The 24,780-nt window shown below is 45.4% G+C and overlaps 1 protein-coding gene across 1 annotated transcript; it reads right to left on the reverse strand.

Annotated features, from left to right (window-relative positions):
- Positions 1-3,466: 3,466 nt before the first annotated feature.
- CD83 (CD83 molecule) lies at positions 3,467-19,909 on the reverse strand (the record flags this gene model as incomplete). The annotated part of the gene is made up of 5 exons (XM_084259534.1): positions 3,467-3,595; positions 4,911-5,017; positions 6,895-7,102; positions 19,670-19,785; positions 19,873-19,909. 5 exons carry the CDS (start codon positions 19,907-19,909, stop codon positions 3,467-3,469), a joined length of 597 nt encoding a protein of 198 aa, XP_084115660.1.
- Positions 19,910-24,780: the final 4,871 nt, after the last annotated feature.

The raw sequence follows: 24,780 nt of genomic DNA on the forward strand, positions 1-24,780 counted from the left end.
ATTCCATAGACCAAGAAGGGTCCTGGAAACAAGGCTTTCTCTGGCATGGGAGACAAAGAGAAAAATGGCCCCTGATCATCTGCTATCCTCTGAAATACCTTGATAGGCTTCAATCAAAGCAGAGGAAAACCAGACCACTCCTGCCTCATAAATAGTTATCTCCTCATCCTTGAGTCCATCTCAACCACCCTTCTCTCCCTCTCTGTGTCTCTCTCTCTCTCTCTTACACACACACACACACACACACACACACACACACACACCCTTTTCTTATTACCAAAGACTACGTGTGCAGTGTTAAGCTTACCTCATCTCAAATTTTCATCATGTGTTTTGGTTAAATCTGTCAACACTGATGCAGGGCACCCCCTTCCCTTCCCTCATCTAATGACCATGAAGGACTTAGCTTCATCATATATTAATCTTATGAGAGCAACATGACTCTCCTACCAAGTCAAATCCACTCCTTTTAACAAAACTACTCCATCCCTTTTAGCAAAAGGTTCAGGGTTGCTGTTATTTTCTCTGCTGCCTTTTTCTTCTGTCTACTTTGATGTTAGTGCAGGGCTTACTATTGGTCAGACCTGAGAAAAGCTCTTAGATGTATTATCTCATTTAATCCTCATAACAGACCTATTAGGCAGATAGAATTCTTAGTCCTATCCTAAAGACCTGCCAGCTAACGCTTACAGAGGGAAGTCCCTGTGCCCCCTTAGAGGCAAAACTTCCAAGGAAAGCTGGGTTTCCAACCTGGCTTGGTTAGGACTGCCTGAGCTCTTAATTACCATGCCAAATGGTCTCCCCAGCACTCTTAGTAAAGTATTGGAGAATACTTCATTTCATTCCATTGAAAAGGAATCTAGGGCCTCCCCGGTGGCGCAGCGGTTGAGCGCTGGGTTGCGAAGCTGCCCGCAGCCTCAGCGGCACCGGTTCAATCCCCGGCTGCTCCCCGGCCACCGAAGGAGGGTCCCACATGGCGCGCAGACCTCTCCTGCCACCCACTGCTCCCCTCAGCAGTGTACTTCGGTCCTTCTGCCTGCTCTGTTCTCCGCTCTGGCTCTGGTGAATTCTCTCACCCTCCCGTGCTTCTGACTGTACCCAGTGCATGTATAAACAAAACAAACAAACAAACAAATAAATAAATAAACATGCCTCTATAAAAAAAAATTAAATAAAAACTCCCTATTAAAAAAAGGGAATCTATAACATCTATATTTGTACATTTATCTTATGTACATTTCTGTTTATGTTTTCCTAAGTGCCATCTTCCTAAGTAGATTCAACACACACACACTTATGTGTGATTACCACAGTTATTAGCTTGCTCTTATCATCTTATCATTTGGCAGTTAATGGAATTATTTGAGAATCTTGAGTAAAACCCCATGAATCCAGGTCCATTCCTCTGAAGTAGACGACCTCCTTCTTTCTCCCCTTCCCCTGTGCCTGTGCATGTGGTCCAGCAGATCAAGTACCCCGGTGCCAATACAACTCTAGAACGAACTCAGGAGAATCTTGGGAAGGGAAGGGTGCTATTTCACATAGGTCCTCTCTCTTAAAGAAAGGACTCCATCTTTCATCTCTACTAGGTTTCCAGTTCTCAAACTACTTTATAAATATCCTATCCCTTTTGCCAATGTGTTATGAGTAGTTTTAAGTATGAAAAGAAAAACAGTTCCTATTTATAGGCATACATTTAATAACATGAAAGCTATGATAAAGACGCAGAAACAATCAACTTGGCATTCCTTTTAATCTCTAGTGAACAATACATGCTGAAGGGATAAAATCTCTTTGGAAAACATGTAGGGGAAGGGCCAAGTTTGATAAGAAAAACCCAACAATTGCCAAGACATCAATGCAACATCTTGTAAACTCCCTTTTCCCCATAGCCCAGTGGCTCTTGTGTTTCCCTATCTGGAGTTACCATTGGCTGGCAATTCAAGAGCAGACCATGGTACTGGCTGCCTTATTTCCCTGAAGGAATTCAAATAGAAAACTACGAGAAAGTTTTCTTTGTAGCTTTCTTTGGTTGGAACAACGGAAAACATGAAAAATGACAAGCATTCTCTCACGCTCAGAACTCCTTTTCCAGTGGTGTCTCACCATAGCTTTCATATTGCTGAAAAAATTTCCAGTAGGTTGACCAGATAGCCAAATAAAACATGAGGCAGGGTAGCCAATAAAAATAAAGATAATGGGCCTCCCCTGGTGGCGCAGCGGTTGAGCGCTGGGCTGCGAAGCTGCCCGCAGCCTCTGCAGCACCGGTTCAATCCCCAGCCACCAGCGAGTCCCACGTGGCACGCAGACCTCTCCTGCAGCCCGCTGCTCTCCTCAGCAGTGTACTTTGTCAGTCTGCCTGTTCTGTTCCCCGCTCTGGCTCTGGTGAATTCTCTCACCCTCCCGCGCTTCTGACTGTACCCAGTGCTTGTATAAATAAATAAGTAAATCTTTAAAAAAAAGAAAATAAAGATAATGACTCAAGTGAGTTTCAAATTTGTATAGTGCTTTATACTTTTTCAAAGCATTGCACATACATTATTTCAACCAATTCACACAACAACCTTTCAGTTTACAACTCAGAATGTAGAAACCATAAGGATCTTGCTCTAAATCACACAGCCAGGTAGTGGAACTGCTGGAACTGAAACTCAGATTGCATGACTGGCCTGGCACTTCATTGGGTCATGCCAGCTCTTTCTCCTGCTGTCACTCTCTCTTCTCTCCATAGTCAGCTTGCTTGTCAGTTAGAAAATACCCCTACTGCAGATACAGATTTCAAAAGGAGAAAACACACAAATCCTTCTTTGACAGTCTATGTAGATATGAAAATAAATGTGGCATTCTTCTTTATTGCTTTTTTATGGATGTCTTTCCCAGATGAAAAGGCCCTGTTGGGGAACAGTTCACCGACCTGTTATTTCTTTGTACACATAGTACTTCTTAGTAATAACACGGCCTTCACACCAGGAAATTATTTGCTAAATATTTCCCACTGTCTCACAGCTTGGCCTGTCAATTTCTTCCAGACTTAAAACATCTGGGCTAGTACAAGAAAACATTGCACAGTCAAAGAGATGTTTTCCATATGTGGAAGAGAACAGCTATCTTCAAGACTCTGTCCCAAGGCCAGCTCTAGGCATTCATATTTCCCAAGACCCTGTTCCAAGTGCATCTCACTTTAGCTTTTATATGACTGAAAATGCTTCCAAGAGGTTGACCAGATGGCTGAATAACACTCTGAGCAGGTAGAAGCAGCCCTGCAGAGCAGCCCACGGGTGGCTCCATGTTATTTGGTTCTATAACAGTTTTCAAAGTCCTAGCCACAAAAAGTGAACATTCCAGTTGGTGAAGGACTTCACAAGAAGTATGCCATCTTCATTGTGGGTTCATTCTTCTCAGGTCCAGTGTGACAAACAGGCACAGCACTGAACCTTTGAGTTTAGAAATCCTGCAGAAATCCTGCTCATACCAGATCTGTCTTGTGAAGAATCACCAGTTCCAAAGGCTTTTGGGGGAAGGTGGATTCAAAAAAAGCTTGTTTCATGCCAGGTTTAGAAAAATCTGGAAAAATAATCTGATATCTTGCAAATTTCTGAAAAATAAAATAAAAATTGGCAGTTGAATAATGGGGGAAAAAATGGATCAGTGGATACCTTGAATTAAGCTCCATTCACTACGGGTTGGCTGTACAGCTCATTCTGGAAGTTTTCGGTACATTGGCTACCTCACGCACTCTATTGGTCCTTGTACTATTTCACTAGTATGTCATAACTTCAACCAGGAGATTCACTGATATCAGACTGGGGTCATTTCAAGGCCCTACTACGAAAATCAGTGCCCCTACAAATAGGCATTTGTCAACAAGAAGCTACGGTCACTTGTTTTTTAAATGTATTACCCAATAATTCTCATTATCTTCTTCTGTGCAAATACCTCTTATGACCAGACTTTAAGTTTCTTAGGAGTAGGTACTCGGTCTTAAACCTTTTTCTATCCCCTATCATGCCTAGCATGAAGGAATATAGGCCGCAGTCTATGAAAAAGCAAACAGGGACATGAGTGCTTAGCCAGAGAATCAAGTAAGTGAACATACGGAGCCTGCAGGTGACTCAATCGAGCCCTGGGAGAGCTCCTGGCCCCTAAGTAGCCGGTGTTCCTGATGACATTGAGATAAAGGGGACATCACTTCTTAGTGGGTTCCCCTTGACCTTGGTCAACCCCAGCGAGCATCGTGCAGAAAGGCTCAGGGAGGTTAAGCTGGAGCCTTCAACTAGTAGCTCAAGGGCATTTCAAGGACACGCAAGCCCCAGCTAGTCATCCCATACCCCAGGACAACCCCTGTGAACCCCACTGCTCTGGCTTCTTGGCGAGGATGTGGAGAAAAAGAAACTCTCCTACATCACTGGTGGGAGTGCAAACTGGTCCAACCACTTGGGGCGAATTGTTAAGCAGTATGAGAAAGCATCAAAACCAGAAGGAGAAAATCCTTAAGAGAAAAGAGCTCAAGGGCAGAGGAAGGAGACTGCCAGGGCAGTGGGGTGGTGGGTCTTGCTCGTTGGCCCACGGGGTGAAGACGCTCTTGCCAAAATGGGGAAAGTCGGTCATTGTTGCACTTTGTTCTCCTGAAACTACAAGGCCCTCTGGTGTTTTTACATGGCCCTTGGCCTCTAAACTCCCTCCCCTATTTTCCTTCATTTTCTTTTCTCAGCTCTGTGCAGCCACTGGAGAAAACACAGGCTGTGACCCTGATTCTCCCAGTCTCAGGGGCTGGGGGTGCTCCCCAAATCCAGCGTTCAGTGTTCCCCTTACCATTATGAAATGACTCACACCATCCACTAAACATGTTCAGACTGGCGCCCCAGGTGATCTTTGCATAATAGTAAGAGACATTTTAAAAACATACTTACAAAAGTGAAAACGATGAGCGTTATGTAGAAAACGACCAGCACCAACAGCAGCATGATGTCAGCCGTGTGTTTACTAAAACTGTCTCCGTTGTCTTCCTTCGGGCATCCTTTAAAAACAAATAAGGAAAATATGAAGCCATTTCACAGTGGCATTCCACCATAAGAAGCTACGATGCTCTGTTCCTGCCTCTGGAGTCCTACTTGTCTCACACCTAGTCTCCCATCTGTGTGGTGACAGCAGCGACGTGTGCAACTGTGTGCTGAGTCGTCAGAGGCAAGCCTGACGTCCCCATTTTGCAGACGGGCTGGAGGCTCAGACAAGCTGAGAGACTAAGGCAGGTGGCTGAGCCCAGAGGCTGGTCCAGACTCGCTCTCAGCCCACCTGCTTCCATTTCAGATGCTGGGTCTTTCCTGCCTTTCACTTTGTCCTCAGGTGAGATGTGCTCAGGAGGAGGGAGGCCATCAGCCCCTCCCCTCAGCAGTCAGCCTGCCACCTGGGGTGGCAAGGCTGTTCTCTGCTTGAAGGCCCAGAAGGAGCAGGTGGGAGTGCAGATGATTGAGGGGCTCCCTCCCCAGGGGCTACAGAGGCACCTCGTGAGAGCTGTTGATCCCCTGAAACTACAGTCAAAATGTTGTGTCAAGCTCTAGGGATGGATTTGCACAGGGATCTGGGACTCAAGAAAAGCAGAGTTGAGAACCAGTGTCCAGGCTCAGTCTACACGGGTACAGTGCTCCGCAGCGCAGCCCACGACAACCCTGTCGTGGAAGCCATTAGCCCATTTCTGAGATGAGGGAACTGAGGCTTGGCATGATCAGCGATTTGGCAAATGTCACACGCTAACAAGCAGCAGAGCTTCTATCCGAACCAGCCCTACGTGAGTCCATCCACTTAACCGTCAGGGAAGGAGAGGGAATCAGCTCTTCTCTGTTCATTTCCTCTCCGCTCCCCCACAGGCTAGGCCTCCCCTGCAAGGCTGCTCTCATTTCTTATTTGGGTGAAAGACAGCCATGCAGGGCGTGCAGAGCCAGGGAACAGCAGAGAACAAAACAGGGAGAGCGTCACACGTCAGGTGTGGCAGGGCTACGAGGACAGACAACATAGCACCGAGAACCAGAGCCGGAGGAGACGGAGGGGTGTGTGAGCCAAATCCAACCCCGCCCTAAACAGCCACTGTGCTCTCATGAGTAGGAGAATATCATCTTGACTCAGAATCCAGACACCAGGGACGAGGCGGAAGTAGCTAGTGTGCAGGCCAGGGGACGCAGTGGCAGCAGCATGTCTAACCTTTCACTTCTCACTCACTCCTCACAGCTGGGCAGAAGTCAAAGGCAAAGCATATCTTAAGCTACCCCCCCCCCCAAAAAAAAGGGTTTGGGGGAATAAATCAAGGGGAAGATCCTGGTCTTGATACTCCACTCCTGGTGTCACTGCACGGAGTGAAGTTTCCTGCTGCAGTATCCCTTCTCTCAGCCTAAGTGGGGGTGTAGGAAATTCACCTGCTGCGAAACTGGGAGGGAAATGCTGTTCTCGTGTTACCAAGGTGGAAACATGGAGCTGCTCCCTACTTCCCTAACGCCGATGGGGGCCAAGACAGAAAGCCCCCAAGACCTGAACAGCTTATCTAATGGCTGGAAGAGTTATCTGATGCATTTGAGGCTACACAGTTTCTCTGTCTTGCAAAAATTAGACTTGGAGACTTGCTATCTGCTCCAAGGGATGCTTATATGAATGAACAACAGCCAGACTCATTGTTTGGCTAGCCCCTGGTCAGGCTGGGGGGTACATCTGGCCTTATTTAAAAAAGAACAAGGTGGGGGAAGGAAGGTAGGAGAGAAAGAAAAAAAATTGTGACATTTTGCAATAGAATTTGACTTTGAGCCGCAGATTTCATCCAAAGCTTCCAAGTTAGACTCTGATCTAAAGGCTGGATTTGCGGACCCATAGACAATGCAAGGAGAAAACAAATGCCATAGACCACCTCACCTGTCACCTTCAAGATCACAGTGCCTTTGTGGGTGCTCTGCTCTGTCGGGCCCTGCAGCGTGCACTCGTATTCCCCCGAGTGGCAGCAGCTAGTGTTTCGGATCTTCAGGGAATACAGGTCCCCACTGGGGGCCTCTGTAGAGCCCTTCTGAGAGTAGTCCCGGTCTTCCTGGGCTGCCACCAGCATCTCTCCACAGCCCCTCGTCCGCTGTTAAAAAAGAATAAAGTCACATCAGTAATGACAGTCACTGACAGAGGCTGCAAGCTCTGACCTCTGTGCCAAGACTTCGCCTCTTGTTAGAGTAAACTCCATCCTCAACGCATTTGTTAAACCAAGATATTGCACGCTTGTGTCACCTTCGAGAGAGGAAGACAGAACCTGTGAACATTCCTTCAGGCCTATCTTTTTTGGAATAAGATCAGGACTGCATTATATGCTTCTGTCTCTGCGTACTCCGACGCTTCCCCCATAATAATGTGCTGGCAATGATGAGGTAGTGAAGGGCATGGATCATTCTGGATCGGTATGTTGCAGGTTGTTCTATATTAAATATTCTCTTGTTTCCTTCAGACACCAACTCGCCCACGGACTGGTTCTTACTTTTGTACCCCCGCCTTTTCCTTGGAAATGTTCCTAAATCTGTGCAGTCATCACCAGACAACTCAGCAAACAACACTTGGAGATACAGACGAGCCGCGCCTCCTGTGAAGCGCTCCTCAAGGCCGCAGGTCTGTGTGATGGTCCATGCGTCGAGGGAGGGCCCCTTCTTACTCCCTCAATGCTTCCTGGGCTGGGTCACTAGTCAGTCACACTCGTCGTGTGTGGGGAGCACGGGCACACCGTTACAGCCTCCAAGTGCACACTCAACACAGACCAGCCTTTCTGGGGGTGAATATAGATGCCAGATTTAATCCATCCACTTATCCCGCTGCATTTCTTTCCTTCAACCATCTTCACGAGTCAATGTTCTGCTTCAAAGATTAGGCATAAACCACACCCACCATCAATTTTCTCTTTCCTGGATGTATTTTTTATCTTGCCTGATTAACTTGCCTGCTGATCTTCCACTGAAATGTTTTAAAGCTGGGAACGGGGACGTACAGAAACAGTAAGACAAGTCACTGTGTTCAGTGCTCATGGGCAGCGTCCGGGTCTGCCCTTTACTGGGGGGAGGTGGGGACTAGCTGGGCGTCCTGGAGTTGATGGCATCCTTACCTGTCCCTAGCACTGCGACTTCACCAAAGCCCCTCCATAAAGAAAGACACCTTCCCTGCCACTGTCCTTGCCTGCACCTGCCAAGGCTTACTCTCCTGTTCTGGAAGCACCCCGTAACTCCCCTCCTATTCTACAAAAGGAAATCAGTCCAGCAAAATAAATAACCCTTGAAGTAAGGGAACACCCTACGAGGCAGAGCCAACTCAGGAAACACACACACACACACACCCTCAGTGGTTTCTACTTAATTTATTAAGTTAGGGAATGCACCACCAGGTCAAAAGAAAGCTCAGGTTTCAGCGGCCACAGCTTGGGTTCTTGTTAGCATTCCCGTGGAGTGGGCTACAGAGACATCTGGTGGCAGATTTATGCCTCTTGCAAGAAACCCAAGCATGGGGCACAGACTACTGTTTTTTCTCAGTCTGAGTCTATGAACATAAATCCCATTTCTTGATAGTTCTTGTGTTGATAGTTTCCTTCCTAAATAATCAAGGATCCAGAGACTGGTGCTCTTTAAGTGTTCAGAGATAAAGCGAAAAAGAAAGGCATGGAAACTAAAGCATGCAACCGATTCTAGAACGTTCCCCTTCAGCCAATTATTCCCTTCTCAAGATTGAGTAAAGCACAAACTGCATACTTATGAGGTACTGGGGAACTCCTGTGCTGGCGGAGGTGCTTCCTCCGGCCAATGGACCAGGACCAACCTGTACCAAAGAGTCCACCCTCCTCAAAGACCTGTTTGAATGAATTAACTCAGACTCCACTCTGCAGTCTCCACAGTGATGTCTCATCCTGCTCTTCTTTGTAAACCACCCTCCAAATGGTTATAACTCAGATTTCTTTCTAACAGATTTCTCTGGAACTCTGTTTTGCTAGAAATCCCTGCATCCCAAAAGATGCAGACTGGGCTGCAGCAACCATTTCAAGAGACTGGGTCTCTGATTTCCTCTTTGGGGGCTACCTCTCCCATGCAATGACTCCTTGCCCAGCTCAGAAAGTCAGTCAAAACTGGAACCCCTGTGGAGCTGGTGAAAATATAAACTATTACGCTTATTTACATAAACATAACCCCATTACCATGCCAGCTGCTGGGAACTGCTGCAGCGAGAATGTGCCAGAGATCAGCACTGGCTGGCAGGGGCCTCCTGCCTATTTGCAGAAAGAATCTGTTTTCGACAAATCAGTAGTAACAACAAAAAGCAATTCATTGGATGGTAAGATTGCCATGAGCCTCTGGCAAAACCTCCATGGACTTATTTTCAGATGACAAAACAAACGCAGGAAGAGATCACGGAAGGGGCAGAAAGAAGTAGGGAAAAGGCAGAGCAACCCCAGCGCAACCTGCAGGATTTCGATTGACTGAAAGGTACAACCACCAGTGGGATCGTGGCAAAATGTCCCAGCTCTCACAGGATCATCTTCCGATGGCCCCATCTTAAGTCTTTCCGAAAGACACACAGAAATGAAAGAACCGGTGGATCACCTGGGAACTCCTGCCAAAGTGATGAGCCACTGTCTCTGCCTGAAAATGAGCTACCGCCAAAGGAGCCACGCAACACACCTGGAAATATTTCATAACCTGCTCTAGCTTCAAGCACTAGGTACATGCAATGCCTTTTCCCCTTCCTTTTGCCTTTTTAAGACCTATCTTTCCACGTGACTCTCTCTGGGAATCCGTGAGTTGCCTACAGCTGCAAAAACAGTCGTGGTTTTTATGTCACTGTTGCATGCTCCAAACGCAAGTAGGGCACTAGCAGCACCAAGAGACTCTTTCTGCAGAAGTTCAAGTCGTTCTCTTCAGCTCGGCCAGGCAGCTATCACACTGTGCCATCAGGTGAGTTAGCGATGGCAGAAGCAGTAACCGAAGGAGAATTTCAGCGGGAGGAAAATGGAGTAACAGCAAATGGGCATCCCCAGCTTGACTTTGTTTTACAAGCACTTACAAACATTTGGCCTGGCTCAAAATCAACCACTGGCAAGATTGGCTCTTCAAACATTCCAAATCTAAAAGTGTTCCATGGCCTCTCTGCAAAAGCATTTTAGGAAATAGTAATTTATAACAAAGGAACCCTCAGATTCACTCACAGCCAAGCATAATTGACAGGAACTCTTTAATGCACACTCGACAATGCTAGTATTGTAATATGCTAAACCACAACATGATTTGGGTGAATTAATTCCTCAAAACACTCATTCCAATTATGTTTAAAAGTCCACACGGTAACTCTTACGCTGATAATTCTATCTTTTGATTGATTTAGAAAATATAGGACATCTTATTTTCAGGGAACTTACAGTCTTGACTTGTCTCAATATCTCCAGTGACTAAATAACTTAAATACCATATTCTCTTTCTAAAATGGTGATTTGACCTTAAGGAAACCAAAAGCCTTAAATTAAAATAAACTCTCTTTAATTTGCTGAGTATAAAATCAAGCAAATGCAAGTACTAATTCTAAAGACATGTGAATTAAATTTTCTTTTTAAGATGAACAAATTTGAACTAGAATTAATGAAATCAAATAAGTCAGGCTGAAATTGAACCAATATTTCCATCAAAACCCTTCTTGTGGAAAGTGATTTTTTTAAGTTTATATAATTTTATGCTAATATATGCTAAATATAGATATTTATCCTAATATATCCTAAATTGCCATATCTGAAAATAAAAGAACTGTTCCATTGCTATAGCCAAGAATTTTGATCACATACTTAAAATCTAAATTTATCACACATGAGAAATGTTAAAAATGTGATAAGAAACAAACTAAAAGAAAAGGAAAAGATTGGTTAGAAAGACAAAATGTGTGTACTTATATATGCATATAAATACTTCACCCAGCAATTTGATAAAACATATTTAAATGTATGGACTTTCGAGTATTTAAAGGTGGTGTTAAATTGATCTGATATATTCCAATCACATCGAACAGCTTTTTTTATTGCTTTTTTCGTGCACTAACATTCATGTACCTTGGTTTCTAACTCAATTAAAGTGCCAATATAACCCCCATTCATCATAAAAACAGCTCTTTATAACTTGCAGAATAGTTCAGCTCAGAGGTTGATGTCATAATGAGGGTAGAATGTATGAACATTAACATCGTTTTTCTCAGTATAGTTTTATTAGAAAAATGATTTTCCATTTTGAAATTTACTGGGTCTAGCAGATAGGAGTGGATTTATGGCTGCTAACAGAGTTACGAGCATGGCAGAGGCAGCATAATTAAGAGCACAGACTTTGGAGATGGGCAGACCTGAAACTAAACCCTAGGCCTCCCCAGCATAGTTCTGCTCCTGGTCAAGAGACCAAACAGTTCTTAGGATTTGTTTGCTGATCTTAGGATGATTTTCTCTCTCAAAGTTGGTGTGAAGACACCTAGGATGATGATGTAGGTGGAGAGTATATCATAGTATCCATCACAGGGAAACCTGAAAATATTACAACCTGCTTTTATTTTCATAGCCCAGATTTCATTCAGAATTCTAAATAATTCCCTGTACATCAAATTTATCCAAAAAGTATTTGCTGAATGAGTGAACGAATTTTAGAAACACTGAGTAAGTCACCCAAACACTGATTTTGGTATCAAAAGACCTGAAAAGTGCAAGTTCCAGTTCCTCCACCAGTACCTGGGTCATCTTCAGTAAGTAATTTCCTCTGAGTCCTATTTCCTTATCTGTAACTAGATTACTTGGCACATGGGGTTATTTTAAGAATTAATGAGAAACACATAAAGTGCTCAAAAATTGGTTAAGATGGTCACAGAAAGAAGTTACTGTTATATCTGATAGTTTCCAGCTCCATCCATCCAGTCATTCCTCACTGCTGGTAATTTCTCTCTGGCACAATTGTTCTAAAAGTTCCAATCTCCACTCTAGAAAGAAATATATTTACCCCCCCTCCAAAACATCCACAACACTCTAAATGTTCTAAAGCACTATCATAACTACGTGATTTTTAAAAAGCCCTTTGGACCTGCGATTTGGAGGCAATGTTAGACCATTGATTGTCTGGGACAATCACCCTTCAATGGACAACTGAGGGGTCCTTCCAACCTGTAAGGAACACAGCCCTGTGAGCTCTGAGTACTGGGCCTTCAAGGACAGCACATCAGCTTCTTGAGGAGGCACACTTACTATTTTTTTTTAAATATTTATTTATTTATACAAGAACAAGGGTACAGGCCAGATGCGCAGGAGAGTGAGAGGACTCACCAGAGACAGAGCTGGGAACAGAACAGGCAGACTGATGAAGTACGCTGCTGAGGGGAGCAGCGGGCGCGACAGGAGAGGTCTGTTGTGCCATGTGGGACCCTTGCCGGCTGGCCAGGGTTGAACCGGCGCTGCAGAGGCTGTGGACAGCTTCGTAGCACTGGCTCAACCTCCTGCGCCACCAGGAGAGGCCCACGAGGAGGCACACTTAATGCAGACCTGACATCTGTGACCAGAGAGACTGCCTCTGATGGGCGCATGACCAATCAAAGCCACTAAAATGCATATCGCATATCTGTTAAAATAACCCCATGTGCCAAGTGAAATATTAGTGGCATATCTGTTAAAATATATTATTTTCCTTTGCACTGGATTCAGGGGCGAGTAAACAAGAGTGCAGTTGTTAGTTACTATCTCACAGCCAGGCGGAGGTTGAGAATAAAACCAGCATGAAAGAAGAAAGAGTTGAGAGCAAACTACAAGTTCTGGGAGATTTGTGAAAGTCTAAATGGAGCAGTGTTCATTCCCAGGCCTGCCATTACAACGCACCATAAACTGAGTGGCTCAAAGCAATAGAAATTTACTCCCTCATAGTTCTGGAGGCCAGAAATCCCAAGCCATGGGGTAGGTAGGGTCATGATCTCTCTGAAGGCTCTGGGGCAGGGGTAAGGGGAGAATCTGTTTCATGCCCCACTCCTACCTTCCAATGTTACTGGCAAGCCTTAGCAGACCCTGGCTTCTAGACGCATCACTCCGATCTCTGCTCCACCTTCAGCATCTTCCATGCTATTCTTCGTGTGTGTCTGAGCTTGCCTCTGTTTTCTCTTTTTAATGTCAATCACCCAGAGGGCCCTCAACATGTTATTACTTGCATTTATCTTCATAGCAAGGTTTCCAGTGTCCACGCCATTACTCTTTACAAGGACAGCAATTATTGGATGAGGGTCCATTCAAATCTAGTATGACCTTACCTCACCTTCATTACATTTGCAAAGACCCTATTTCCAGCTGTCACATTCACAGGTATCAGGGATTAAAACTGAGACATCTTTTGGGGGGATATAATTCAGCCCACAACACTGGCCATAAATGAAATATGACCCAAAAACTGAATTTTAAAGTTGTTTTTTTTCTATTTCACTTATAAACATCAATATATTCCCTTTACTTTGAATCTATTTTAACTGGACTTACAATCGCTCAAAGCTTAAAGAATCCTTTGCACGACCGCCTAAATAAATGTGCACAGAGAGGTCTCCCTCTGCATGGCTCCAACCTCTGGTCAGTCCTGCTTTGTCCTTCAGGCTTATCGGCCTCCGGCCCTGCAGAGAATGAGACTCCAGAGTCTGATTTGATTCTGAACCTTTGTTCTCCAGAACCAACCTTGGGATTCCAGTCCAAGACGGTTATGAATTGTTTATGGCAACTAGCATCCTTCATCTCCCATAGATTTTCCCCATCTGGACAGATGATCCTACATAACTATCAGCAACTCCAGGGTCTATCCTTTCTTGGAGAATCAGAACAAGAACACACAGTCGACTACGTGGGGTGCCATGAAAACATTAAGTGATATTGGGCCTCCCCGGTGGCGCATCGGGTTGAGCGTGCGCTGTGAAACTGTCGGCAGCCTCTGCAGCTCAGGTTCAATTCCCAGCCGGCCAGGAAGAAACCCACATGGCACGGGAGACCTCTCCTGCTCTCCCGCTGCTCCCCTCAGCAGTGTCTTTGGTCCTTCTGCCTGTTCTGCTCCCCACTCTCTCTGGTGAATTCTCTCACCCTCCCACGTCTCTGACCTGCACCCCAGTTCTTGTATAAATAAATCAATCTTAAAAAAAATTAAGTGATATTAATGAAGCTTGGGCTCTGACATCTGTACCAGTTTTCCATGACACACAGGAATTTTAAATTTAAAATTAAAACAAAAATCAAAACCAGGCTTATGAGTGTAAAGGAATCTTAGGTAGTAATGTAGCTCAAGGACTGCAAATGGGAAATGTGGGGTTATCACAGGGACAGCCAAGAAGGAATTAGGGAAACAGTTTTGGAGGGAGGAATTCTTTTTTAGGTGATGAATCCCTTTTTAGTTCTGCCCTACATAAAACTTTCCCTTACATCACTGAAACCTTCTTGTAACTTCCTCTTTATGGAGTGACATAACCAAGTACAGAAGTCAGACAACACAGGCCTCATGTGACCCAGGTTCCCCCCTTTACTCATGGAAAACAAGTGTCTGGTGGTTTTGGGTATTTTTTTTCTTTTTCTTCTTTTTTTTTTTTAAGATTTATTTATTTATTTATACAAGCACTGGGTACAGTCAGAAGCATGGTAGGGTGAGAGAATTTACCAGAGCCAGAGCAGGGAACAGAACAGGCAGACTGACGAAATACACTGCTGAGGGGAGCAGCGGGCGCGGCAGGAGAGGTCTGCACGCCATGTGGGATCCTCGCCGGCTGCCGGGGATCGAACCGGTGCTGCAGAGGCTGTGGGCAGCTTCGCAGCCCAGCGCTCAACCGCTGCACCACCAGGGGAGGCCCTGGGGTCCTTTTTTTTTTCTAACTTCAGTTGCCTTCTTCCTGCCTCCCCTCTTGCAAGCTGAAAGACTTCAGCAACTTTACTCCCACTCATCATTGTCCAAAAATCTCAGTGATCCACTATTCTGGTAAACCACATAACTTTTCCACAGCCACCTCTGAGGCAGCCACATTCTGCCTTATCCACACCTACATAAAACCACATGGGCACACTGGTGACCAAGAGGGAAAAACAAGTAAGTTCCATGAATGTGTCCATCTTACTTGAGTTAACTGATGGGCGTTTCATGACAGTGAAGGAATAATACCTTCATCTTGGAATAAAAGCAAGACATCTTTGAGGATGAATCATGTTCCGCCCTTCACCACAAGAACATGCTTTTCTTTAGACATTTTTCATTATGTCATTCTCTTTGCTTACCAACTTTCAATGGCTCCTTCCTGCCAAAAGTATAAGGTTCAAGTCATTATGGCCTGGCATTCAAGGTTCTTCACTATCTATTTGCAGCCTGCCTTCTGACACTATCTCTCAATCCTCTGCCGTTTAACTCTTCCTTTTAAGGCACTAGTTACCGCACTGTTTCCCCAAAATGCTATGGATTTCTGTGTCCAGGCCCTTACTCAGATAATCATCTGGCAAATATTTTGGGTTAAACTTGGGATGGTTAATGCCAGGCCCAGAGACTTGGCACGTATTTGGAACTTAGAAATAGTCACTAAATATGAAACTGAACATGAGCAACAGCTGAAATACAACCTCATATCTTTCATTGTTGGACCTATGGTTGAGCCCATAAAACCCACGTATGCTCAGCATCAGCCTATGGTTGATTCAACCAGGTCAAGTAATATAGATGCCAATGGGACAGTATGGTTGTTCTCTGATGCTAATATATACACTGTTCTCACATTTTAATGTTTCATTGCTTCTACATTTAATGTGGAAATGTTTCCTTTTTCTCTTAAAAAATGTGTTCTTAAATTTCCTATAACAGATGGCATTCTAGAATAAGCAAGATCGCTTCTCGGCCTTTTGGCTAAGATCAAGTGTAGAATAAGCAAGTGTAGTGAGTGACAACAGTGACTCACCCATGGGTCCATCCAGATTGCATCTGCCAGACCATTCAACTCTAACTCCTTGGAACGTGTTCTGCTCTCTTTAGTGACCCCTGGCTTTGTGGCTCATTGTCACACAAGACGGTAGAGGTAGCAGATGAAGAGATTAGTGATACGGAAGACAGCTTCCTAACAAATCAAAGACAAGCCAGATCCTCATGGTCACTGTCCATGGACTTTTGAAGTAGCCTGATGCTCTCCTACAGTTGCTTTAAATCCACGTGAGAGCTGTGATCTGCCATAGCGGGGACTCTTGTAAATACTATATATAAACTTCACATCTGCTCTCTTCTCTGAAACCAGTCTTATTTCCCCTTTCCGCCTTCCTTTGGAAAGCATCTGAAATGGCCCTTGTCCTGTGACACATCTCTGTCCTCACCCCCGCAGTGTTACCCAGGGGTGACACTTCATATCCTCTTTCATTATGCATAGGTTGTCTGGCTGCCTGCATGGCACACGCTGGTACTACAGCTCCTTTATCACCACTCACTCATTAGTGTTGATGGTGAGCGTCAACCATGCTCAACGCTCCATTCAGTGCCATCCCCTCCACCAAACACAGGGCAGCTTCATTACAGGGCGTGTAACCTGGGGGTGCACAGCAAGAAGCACAGGCGTAGCGCTTTCATGAATGTTCTTACTCACAACAACGTGGGACTGAGCTATGTCCTCTGATGCTGGGATTCAACCCAAGGTCACAACCAAAGGGGGGAAGGGTGCTGTACCAGTCTATTTGCATACTTTGCAAATACACAAAATAACCTCAAAACAGGTATTTTACAAATACCTCCCAAGCCACAATCTACTCCCAACTTTAAAAGTTCAATGTAGCGGCTATCCTAATAGCTACGCTATTCTCCATCACCCACTCCACCTCAAAAAGTCTAGTATGGGAGGAGTCACAAGGAGGACGCACGCTGAATCTCAGCGGGACTTGGTGCACAGGAAAGCAGAGTTGGCTTAACAGAGCTGGGGGATCTTTGCCCACTCTGGGTCTACCTTTCACCTCCGTGCATGTCTATGTTAAGTTCCAGCAGGCCCCTTCTCACTGCGCTTTTGAAACAGAGTGAAATACATACAGTTCCTTCCCAGTTCACCCTCATGATACACGCACCAATTGGACGCTGACTGCTTTGAGGGTTTTGGTAAAGCGCGCATGATAAGAAACACATGGTTTACACGGGCCCTTTTTAAAATCACAAGTAGTGCCGAGTGGACAGTGGTAGGATGCTCTGTCGTGCTGCAGAACTGAAAGGAAAGTGGACTTTTTCATAGCAAATCATTACGATGAAACTGTGATATGCAAGAAGCGGATTCAATCTGGAAGACAGGGACAACCCACGCTCCACGTGACTCTGCTTCCAAAATATCCAGCACACAGCCCGTGACGGTGCAAACCACACTCGCGATGACGAAGCAAGGCAACGTAAGCTAGACTGGCCACAGCCACCGGGTTCCAATTCCTCACTTTATAGCTACTTCTCCACTTCACTAAACCATTTTACCAAAAAAGGAGATCGGGGGCACAACAAGATGCTCAATCTTCTGGAAAAATGAAATATTTCGGTTTTTTACCACTGGCCTGATTTCAGAACACGCTATCCATTTTTGTTGTACAAGCACAATCAATACCAAAGTGTAATTACTGGACTGAAACAAAATGAATAGCTACAGAATATGCTGAGACCTGTTAAAAACACTTGTAGGAACAATATACCTCTACCTGTTTCAAGGGAACTGAAGAGTGTGCCAGCATAGCAAAGCTCTCCCCTCCACCACTCCTCAATCACAGTTAACTTCTTAAAAAAACAACTATGGTATGATTTTTCAATGACCCTAGTCCATGAACCAATAAAAGAGAGAGAGAGAATGCTACAGACTGATGTCCTTTTGTTGTTTTAACAGAGTTTTGAGAGACCTTCAGGGCAAATTATACAAGAACCATGTCCAATAAACAAGCGTCTACTTTATAGAGTTACATCATCAGTTGACATCCAAGAAGAAGCCAACGGTTAATTGCCATGGCTTGCTGGATCATTCTAAATGACCTTGTGCAAGAAGATTTAACTTGACAACGGTTTGAACCTCCCAGTCTGAAATTTCATCTACTTGCTTCAAGAGTACTTTTTAATTACTCCCCTGGGGATATTAATATTGTTTTCATTTTTTTATGTACTCTGCGGAAGGGATAAGGCCTTCATGTTCACCCCTTCTGCCTGGCTTACCCAGCATCATTTTATTTTCTTTACCTGAAGTATCTCAGGTGGAAAATAGGAATATCAACACAGTCCTCTCAGAACTCAGACTGTGGAATGAGACTGCTTGGTTCAAATCCCAACTCGGCCATTGAGGCAGCTGTGGAACAAGAGCATGCAAGCTTCTGCAGGCCCTAGGACTCAGTTTCCTCATCTGTAAAGTGGGAGCAGTGATTGCACTGGTCCCTCAAGTCCATGGGAGGGAATGAAACAGAAAATGTAGGTAAATATTTAACTCAGATCTTGGCATATAGTAAGCACACAAATCAGATTGTTTTTGCAATATTTTTTGTTAAGATACAATTGTTTTTACTGTAGGAACATTGGTGGGATTACTGTGTTCTCTATTCCCACTGTGCACAAGGTGGGGATGAAGCAGGAATAATAACAAACCTACTTTCACACACAACACAGTGCCCCGAGGCAGCAGCCCCAGACCCACCATCACAACTCTCTGCATTTACAGAGAACCTTTGCCATGAACAGACAGAAAGGACAGAGTGGTCAGGAGAGGACACACACACATAATACACACACGCACACACACGTGGGGACTGTCCTACGGTATGCTGCCTGTGCGCAGGAGAAAGCCCAGCAGTGGTGATAAACTACTAACACACAAGAGATTTTCTCCAAGGTAAGCCCACCACGATTCAGTGCGACCCCTAGCAAGTCTGGGATGTCCTATGCATTGAGCTTGAGCTGGAGGTGCTATTGTGACCATCACCTCAATGAAGGAGGGGCGCAAGGGACCACCGGCAGCCAGCAGCCGCTGCTGGGCTTTGCAAGGCCTGCAGAGCACAATCTTAGAGGATGATCATCTTCCAGTGGAGACCAAACCTTTCAAAAGCCTCAGTGAGACTGTCCTCCTGCAGAAGGGACAGCGAGACTTGTGGGTGAGGACCCCCCCCCTTTGCTGGACCCCTCACTATGCAGAGAGGGGAGCAGCAGGGGGTGAGGGGGAGGTCAAGGATACCCCAGAAAGGGGATGACCGACAGGTAATTATCTGTGAAACAAGCCTGAACCACATCTTAGCCTTTCCTCTCAAACCGTCCACTCCCCACACCCCTCCCTACAATTTTAGGGCATCAAAGCACAAAACACCAGAGAGCCCGGAGCGCTCCTCCTGCCCCGTGTCCCAATCTGCCCTCAGGGCTTTCCCCGGCCCCTGGCAGGTGGGCTGCAGGTGCAGCAGCCATCCAGGTAGAGGTTCTCCGGCCCTTCCCAAGCATCTTGTTTTGCTCCCCCTGGGGCCACCTCCAGGTGCGAGCAGCGGTTGGAAGTGGAACACAAGCTAAGCGTGCCCGGGGCCTGGGCCCTGCAGGATCCGGGGCGCATGGAGAGCCGCGTGGGGAGCCCCGGAGTCGGGGTGTGCAGGGCACCCCGGAGACGCCCGCGCCCCCACCCCGCGCAGGAGCCACGTCTCGGCGGCTCTCACCTTGACCCAGGTAACATTGTAGGCCACGTGCGGGTCCCGGGGGGCCGGGCAGGACAGCTCCGCGTCCTGGGAACAGGCCACCTTCACCTCCCGCGCCGCGCGGGCCAGGCTGCAGGCTGCAAGAAGGGGAGAGAGGGGCGTGAGCGGCCAGCGAAGGGGGTGTCTCTGGGAGGTGGGGGGCGACAGGCATGGGGGGGGCCTACCGCAGCTCAGGAGCAGGAGCTGGAGACCTCGCGGCATGCTGGCGGCTGCTGGGCGCGCGGGCGGGCGCCGCGCTCTTAAGCCCGCGGCACCCGGACTTCCCCGGCCGCGACACAGGGGAACCCCCAAGGGGCGGCGAGAGCCCGGGGCGGGCCCGCCCCAGCCCGCCCAGCGGGGCGCCCCCGTCCCCGCCCCCGGATGTCGCCCTGGAGCCCCAAGTCGGTGTCTTTGCCGTCGACACCTGGCAGGCGCCCCCACCCGCGCCCCGCCCTGCACCTGGGGCGCCGCAGAGCGCGGGGACCCCGACTTCAGCCGCTGACCCTCGACAGGCTGCTGGGGGAGACGAGAGGGGTCAGCGAGCTGAGCAGCTTTCCCGGCGCCCAGCCTGTCCGTACCCCGCGGGGCAGCCCGGCCTCTCTGTTTGTTCCCCAGATTGTTCTTTAAACAATATTTGCTCCCCCACCCCTCAGGAGGAGCCCCATGCAGTTTCCTTCCCCAGTGCACCCCCGTGCACCATCACCCCAGTCCCCTGTGCCCCTCCCTCCCTCCCTCTGCTCCCTCTCCCTCCTGCTCCCCTGCAGGATGTCTCTGGCTTATAATTGCCCATTTTTGCTCTGTTGTGTTTTGTGCTGTTGTTATTTTTTACACTTGTGTTTTATTTGTTCCCCCATATTTGAAGATCACAAATCCTCTCCACTTCCAAAGCGCCTTACTGAGCCCCTGCCTTTGGCCTGGGTCATCAGGTCCTATCACCCAGCCTCTGCAGGTGATGGCCACCGAGGAGGAGCTGTCTGTTGAGCACACAGAGAATTTCTGATAAAGACCGAAGAATTCTAGAAGAAACTAGAAACCACCTCTACCACTACCACATCCAAAAGGTTCAGTGTCTATGCTTCAGTTCATAGACAAGTATTTTTATTTTGTTTAAGATTTATTTATTTATGCACACAAGAGCTGGGGTACAGGCCAGAGGTGTGGGGGGTGAGAGGATTCACCAGAGACAGAGTGGGGAGCAGAACAGGCAGGTTGACTGAAGTACACTGCTGAGGGGAGCAGCAGGCGAGACAGGAGAGGTCTGCTGTGCCATGTGGGTAGCTCCCTGGCAGCTGGGGATCGAACTCTCACTGCAGAGGCTGTGGACAGCTTCACAGCACTGTGCTTAACCCCCTCCACCACCAGGGAGGCCCCCCTAGACAGGTATTTTTAATGAGCTAGTCTATACATGGTTTTGTAACCTACTTTATGTTGCAAGTTTCCACATCATCAAAATGTTTCAACACCATTATTTTGGTGGTTGTATAATATTCCACAACACCGTTGTACCATGAAGTTAAAACCAGTTAGATAACGTGAGACATTTTCGGTCGAGTGTTTACTAGCCTCTATGGTGTTAATAACCAGTGTTTCTTTTATTTTTGTTAATATAACAAACAATGCTGCAATTGCTCTGATAAACTTTGTGGAGATAGTCCTTTGTTCTAATATTGCTCATTTTCTTAGAAATTATGCAAGGTCAAAGGGGATTTATAATGTCGTAACTATTGCTCAGTTACCTCCACCAGTGTCGGTCTACATGCCCACCTGCAGTGTCTGGGGGTGTCTGTTTCCCATGCTCCTGGAACACAAAATGAGTGGCTCTTGAGTTGATTATGCTAAGTGAGATCAGAAAGTAAAAGACAGTTACCCCATGGTTTCACTCCTCTGTGGAATATAAATAACCAAAGAAAACAAACTGGCAATGCACAGCATAGGTGTTTCTTACACTCTGTGAAAATATACTGGTCATGGGGGTGGGGGAAGGTGGGGTAGGAGAGAGAAGGGAACCGGACATCAGCAAGGAGGTTTGGTGGAAGATGAGTGAAGCACATACAAAGATAGAGGTGTGAAGATGTACCCCCAAAGTTGGCTATGCAGAACAGCTGACAAATTAATAAAATTTGAGGGAAAATTAAATAAATAAAGCTATGCAATAAAGCTATGCAACTGAAAAAAAAGTATTATCAGACCTTTCCACTCTTGTCCAATGCACAGTCAGGCCAACTGTGTTAAGTGCTGTTTCCCTGTGACACTAACCAGACTCGTTTTTTATTTAGACAATTTTGGTATAGAAAATAAGATTGAGTACATCTGTGTGCAATTTTTTTTAAAGATTTATTTATTTATTTATACAAGCACTGGGTATAGTCAGAAGTTTGGGAGGGTAAGAGGATTCACCAGAGCCAGAGCAGGGAGCAGAACAGGCAGACTGACAAGTACACTGCTGAGGGGAGCAGCGGGCGCAGCAGGAGAGGTCTGCATGCCATGTGGGACCCTCACCGGTGGCCTGGGATTGAACTGGTGCTGCAGAGGCTGCAGGTAGCTTCGCAGCCCAGTGCTCAACGGCTGCACCACCAGGGTAGGCCCTGTGTGCAATATATTTTTAAGAAATAAAATACCTGTCCCTTGCTATTGTTCCTGGCGCTTAAGCGTGTGTGTATAAACGATATGGCGGGAAGTTTGGGATAGTCATGGCCTCCAGCCCAGCAATTCCATTGCCTTGTTAGATGTCACCGTCTCATCCTCCAAAGTGCCTGTGCTCATTTACGCTCCCCTCGGCACAGTTTGGCATGATCAGATTTCCTTTCAGGTTTTTAGCAACCTAATGAGCATGGAATATAAATTCCTTTTTGCTTAACTTATGTGACATTATGAGGAGGGAGGAACCTCTTAGGTTTCAAGGTCAATCATTGGGTGACCTCCTTGAGGTTGCTCATTCATGTCATTTGGCCTTTTGCATTGAGACTGTTTATTTCGGGACAAATCCTTTCTTAGGTGCATGCCACATAGCTTCTCCAAGTCTAACTAAAGTTTATATTTTTCGCTTTATTGTATCTTAAATATACAAAAGAGTTAAAAGTTTATGTTTTTTAATTTAATGTTGTCAAATTTATTCTTTTCATTTATGGTTTGTATTTAAGAAATATTTTCCTACCCTGAGATCATAAAAATATTCTCCTTCATTTTCTTCCCAAACTTTTAATGAAGTCATGCTTTTTCCATATGTAGGTCTTTAATCGTTTAAATATGGTTTAATGCCAGAGACACATGGGGGCAGGGCCCTGGGGAGAGGAAGGATTAGGGTCAAAATAAGGGGGGGTGCAATTGTATGGGGAATATAACTGAAATGAAAATGCATACATTGTGCAAAAATGAAAAATGATGTAATGATAAAATAAAATAATAAAAAAATAAATATGGTTTAATGTAGTGATCTCATTTATTTTTCCATGTGAATAATCAATTGTTCCAATGCCTCTTGCTAAAAGTCTTTATTTCCCCACTGATTTGTTATGGTATTTTGTGCTATAGACAGAGTTCCATATATGTGTGGGCCTGTTTCTAGAGTAGTCTCTCTCTCCTTGTACTTTCTAGTTACTCAACCATAGTTAAGTCTTATCTTCCTTTTCTTTTTTTTTTTAAATGATTTTATTTATTTATACAAGAGCTGGGGCACAGGCCAGATGCGAGGGCGGGTGAGAGGATTCACCAGAGACAGAGTGGGGAGCAGAACAGGGAGACAACTGAAATACACTGCTGAGGGGAGCAGCAGTGGGCGAGACAGAAGAGGTCTGCCATGCCATGTGGGTATCTCCCTGGCCAGCCAGGAATCGAACCCATGCTGCAGAGGTTGCGGACAGTCTCACAGCACTGTACCCAACCTGCTGTGCCACCGAGGAGGTCCTTATCTTCCTTTTCAAAATTGTCTTGGTATTCTTGGTTTTACACTTTCCTTTACACACATTAGAATCAATTTCTGATCCTCAGTAAACCACGTTTGAATTTTAATGGGAAGACATTCATTGTATAAATGAATGTATAAATTGATTCTACAAATCCATCAATATTTGGCCTCTTCCCATATATTTAGATCTTCAAGAATTTTTGAAATTTCATACCTAATTATTTTTTATCTTTTGGAAGATTTATTTCTAGATATTGGGTTGTGATTTTCACATGTATATTTTCTAAACTGTTGTTCTCTAGTTGCTCATTATCAGTGAACAAAAATCCAATCTTGTTGGATTTTCTTATTAAAGTTAGCAATTTGTTCTTAAACTCATCCTTGAGACATTTCTTTAGTCATGATTTTTTTTTTAGTATTTTTTTTCATGCCAAATAATATGGTTTGGTTTTAATTGCTGCTACTGGAGTTTAATAGTTGAGCATGTCAAGGCTGATCTTTATGATTCTTTGCTGCTTTTCAAGACATGCTTTGTGGTCAAACATGTAATCATTGATAAGTGTGTCTTGTGTTCTTGGGAGAAATGTGCCTTCTCCCCACGGGTCTTTTTGATCAAGTTTGTTCATTATGTTGATCAGATCTATATTGTTGGTTACATTTGTCATCTTAAACTATCAGTTACTGCAAATGATGTGTTTAGAAACTTCCCCTAAATTCTCCAATTATCTTTGAAATTTTGTCAATTTTTTTTGTTTCATAAAACAATGCTATATTTAGATGCTTGCAACTTACAGTTATCTTTTCCCAATAATTGTTCTATTTTATCTTTATTTAGTTAGTGACTCTCCTACCCACCCAGTGTTGTTTTTTTGCTTCAAAGACAACCTTGTAATCCTTAAATAAAATAAATTTAAATACCATATCCATGTCAGGATACATCTGACTATGAAATTTAAAGGGAGACTTTAAATACATGCACACAGAGAGTATCTTTGTCACCTTGCTGTGTGACTAGGCAATTGTTTTTAATTCATCCTTACAGTGAGAAGGAAAAGAGGGAAGGTGGTCTCAGTTCTGATTTCCTACTCTACCAGAGCCCAAGCCTGCTGGTCTTTAAATCCTAAACCCCTTCATTCCCAGCCGAGTCCCAGGCCTAGACAACTGCTGTGCCCCAGCTCCCCCACAACCC

This window comes from Talpa europaea, assembly GCF_964194135.1.
Source record: "Talpa europaea genome assembly, chromosome: 2".
Taxonomy (NCBI): Eukaryota; Metazoa; Chordata; class Mammalia; order Eulipotyphla; family Talpidae; genus Talpa; species Talpa europaea.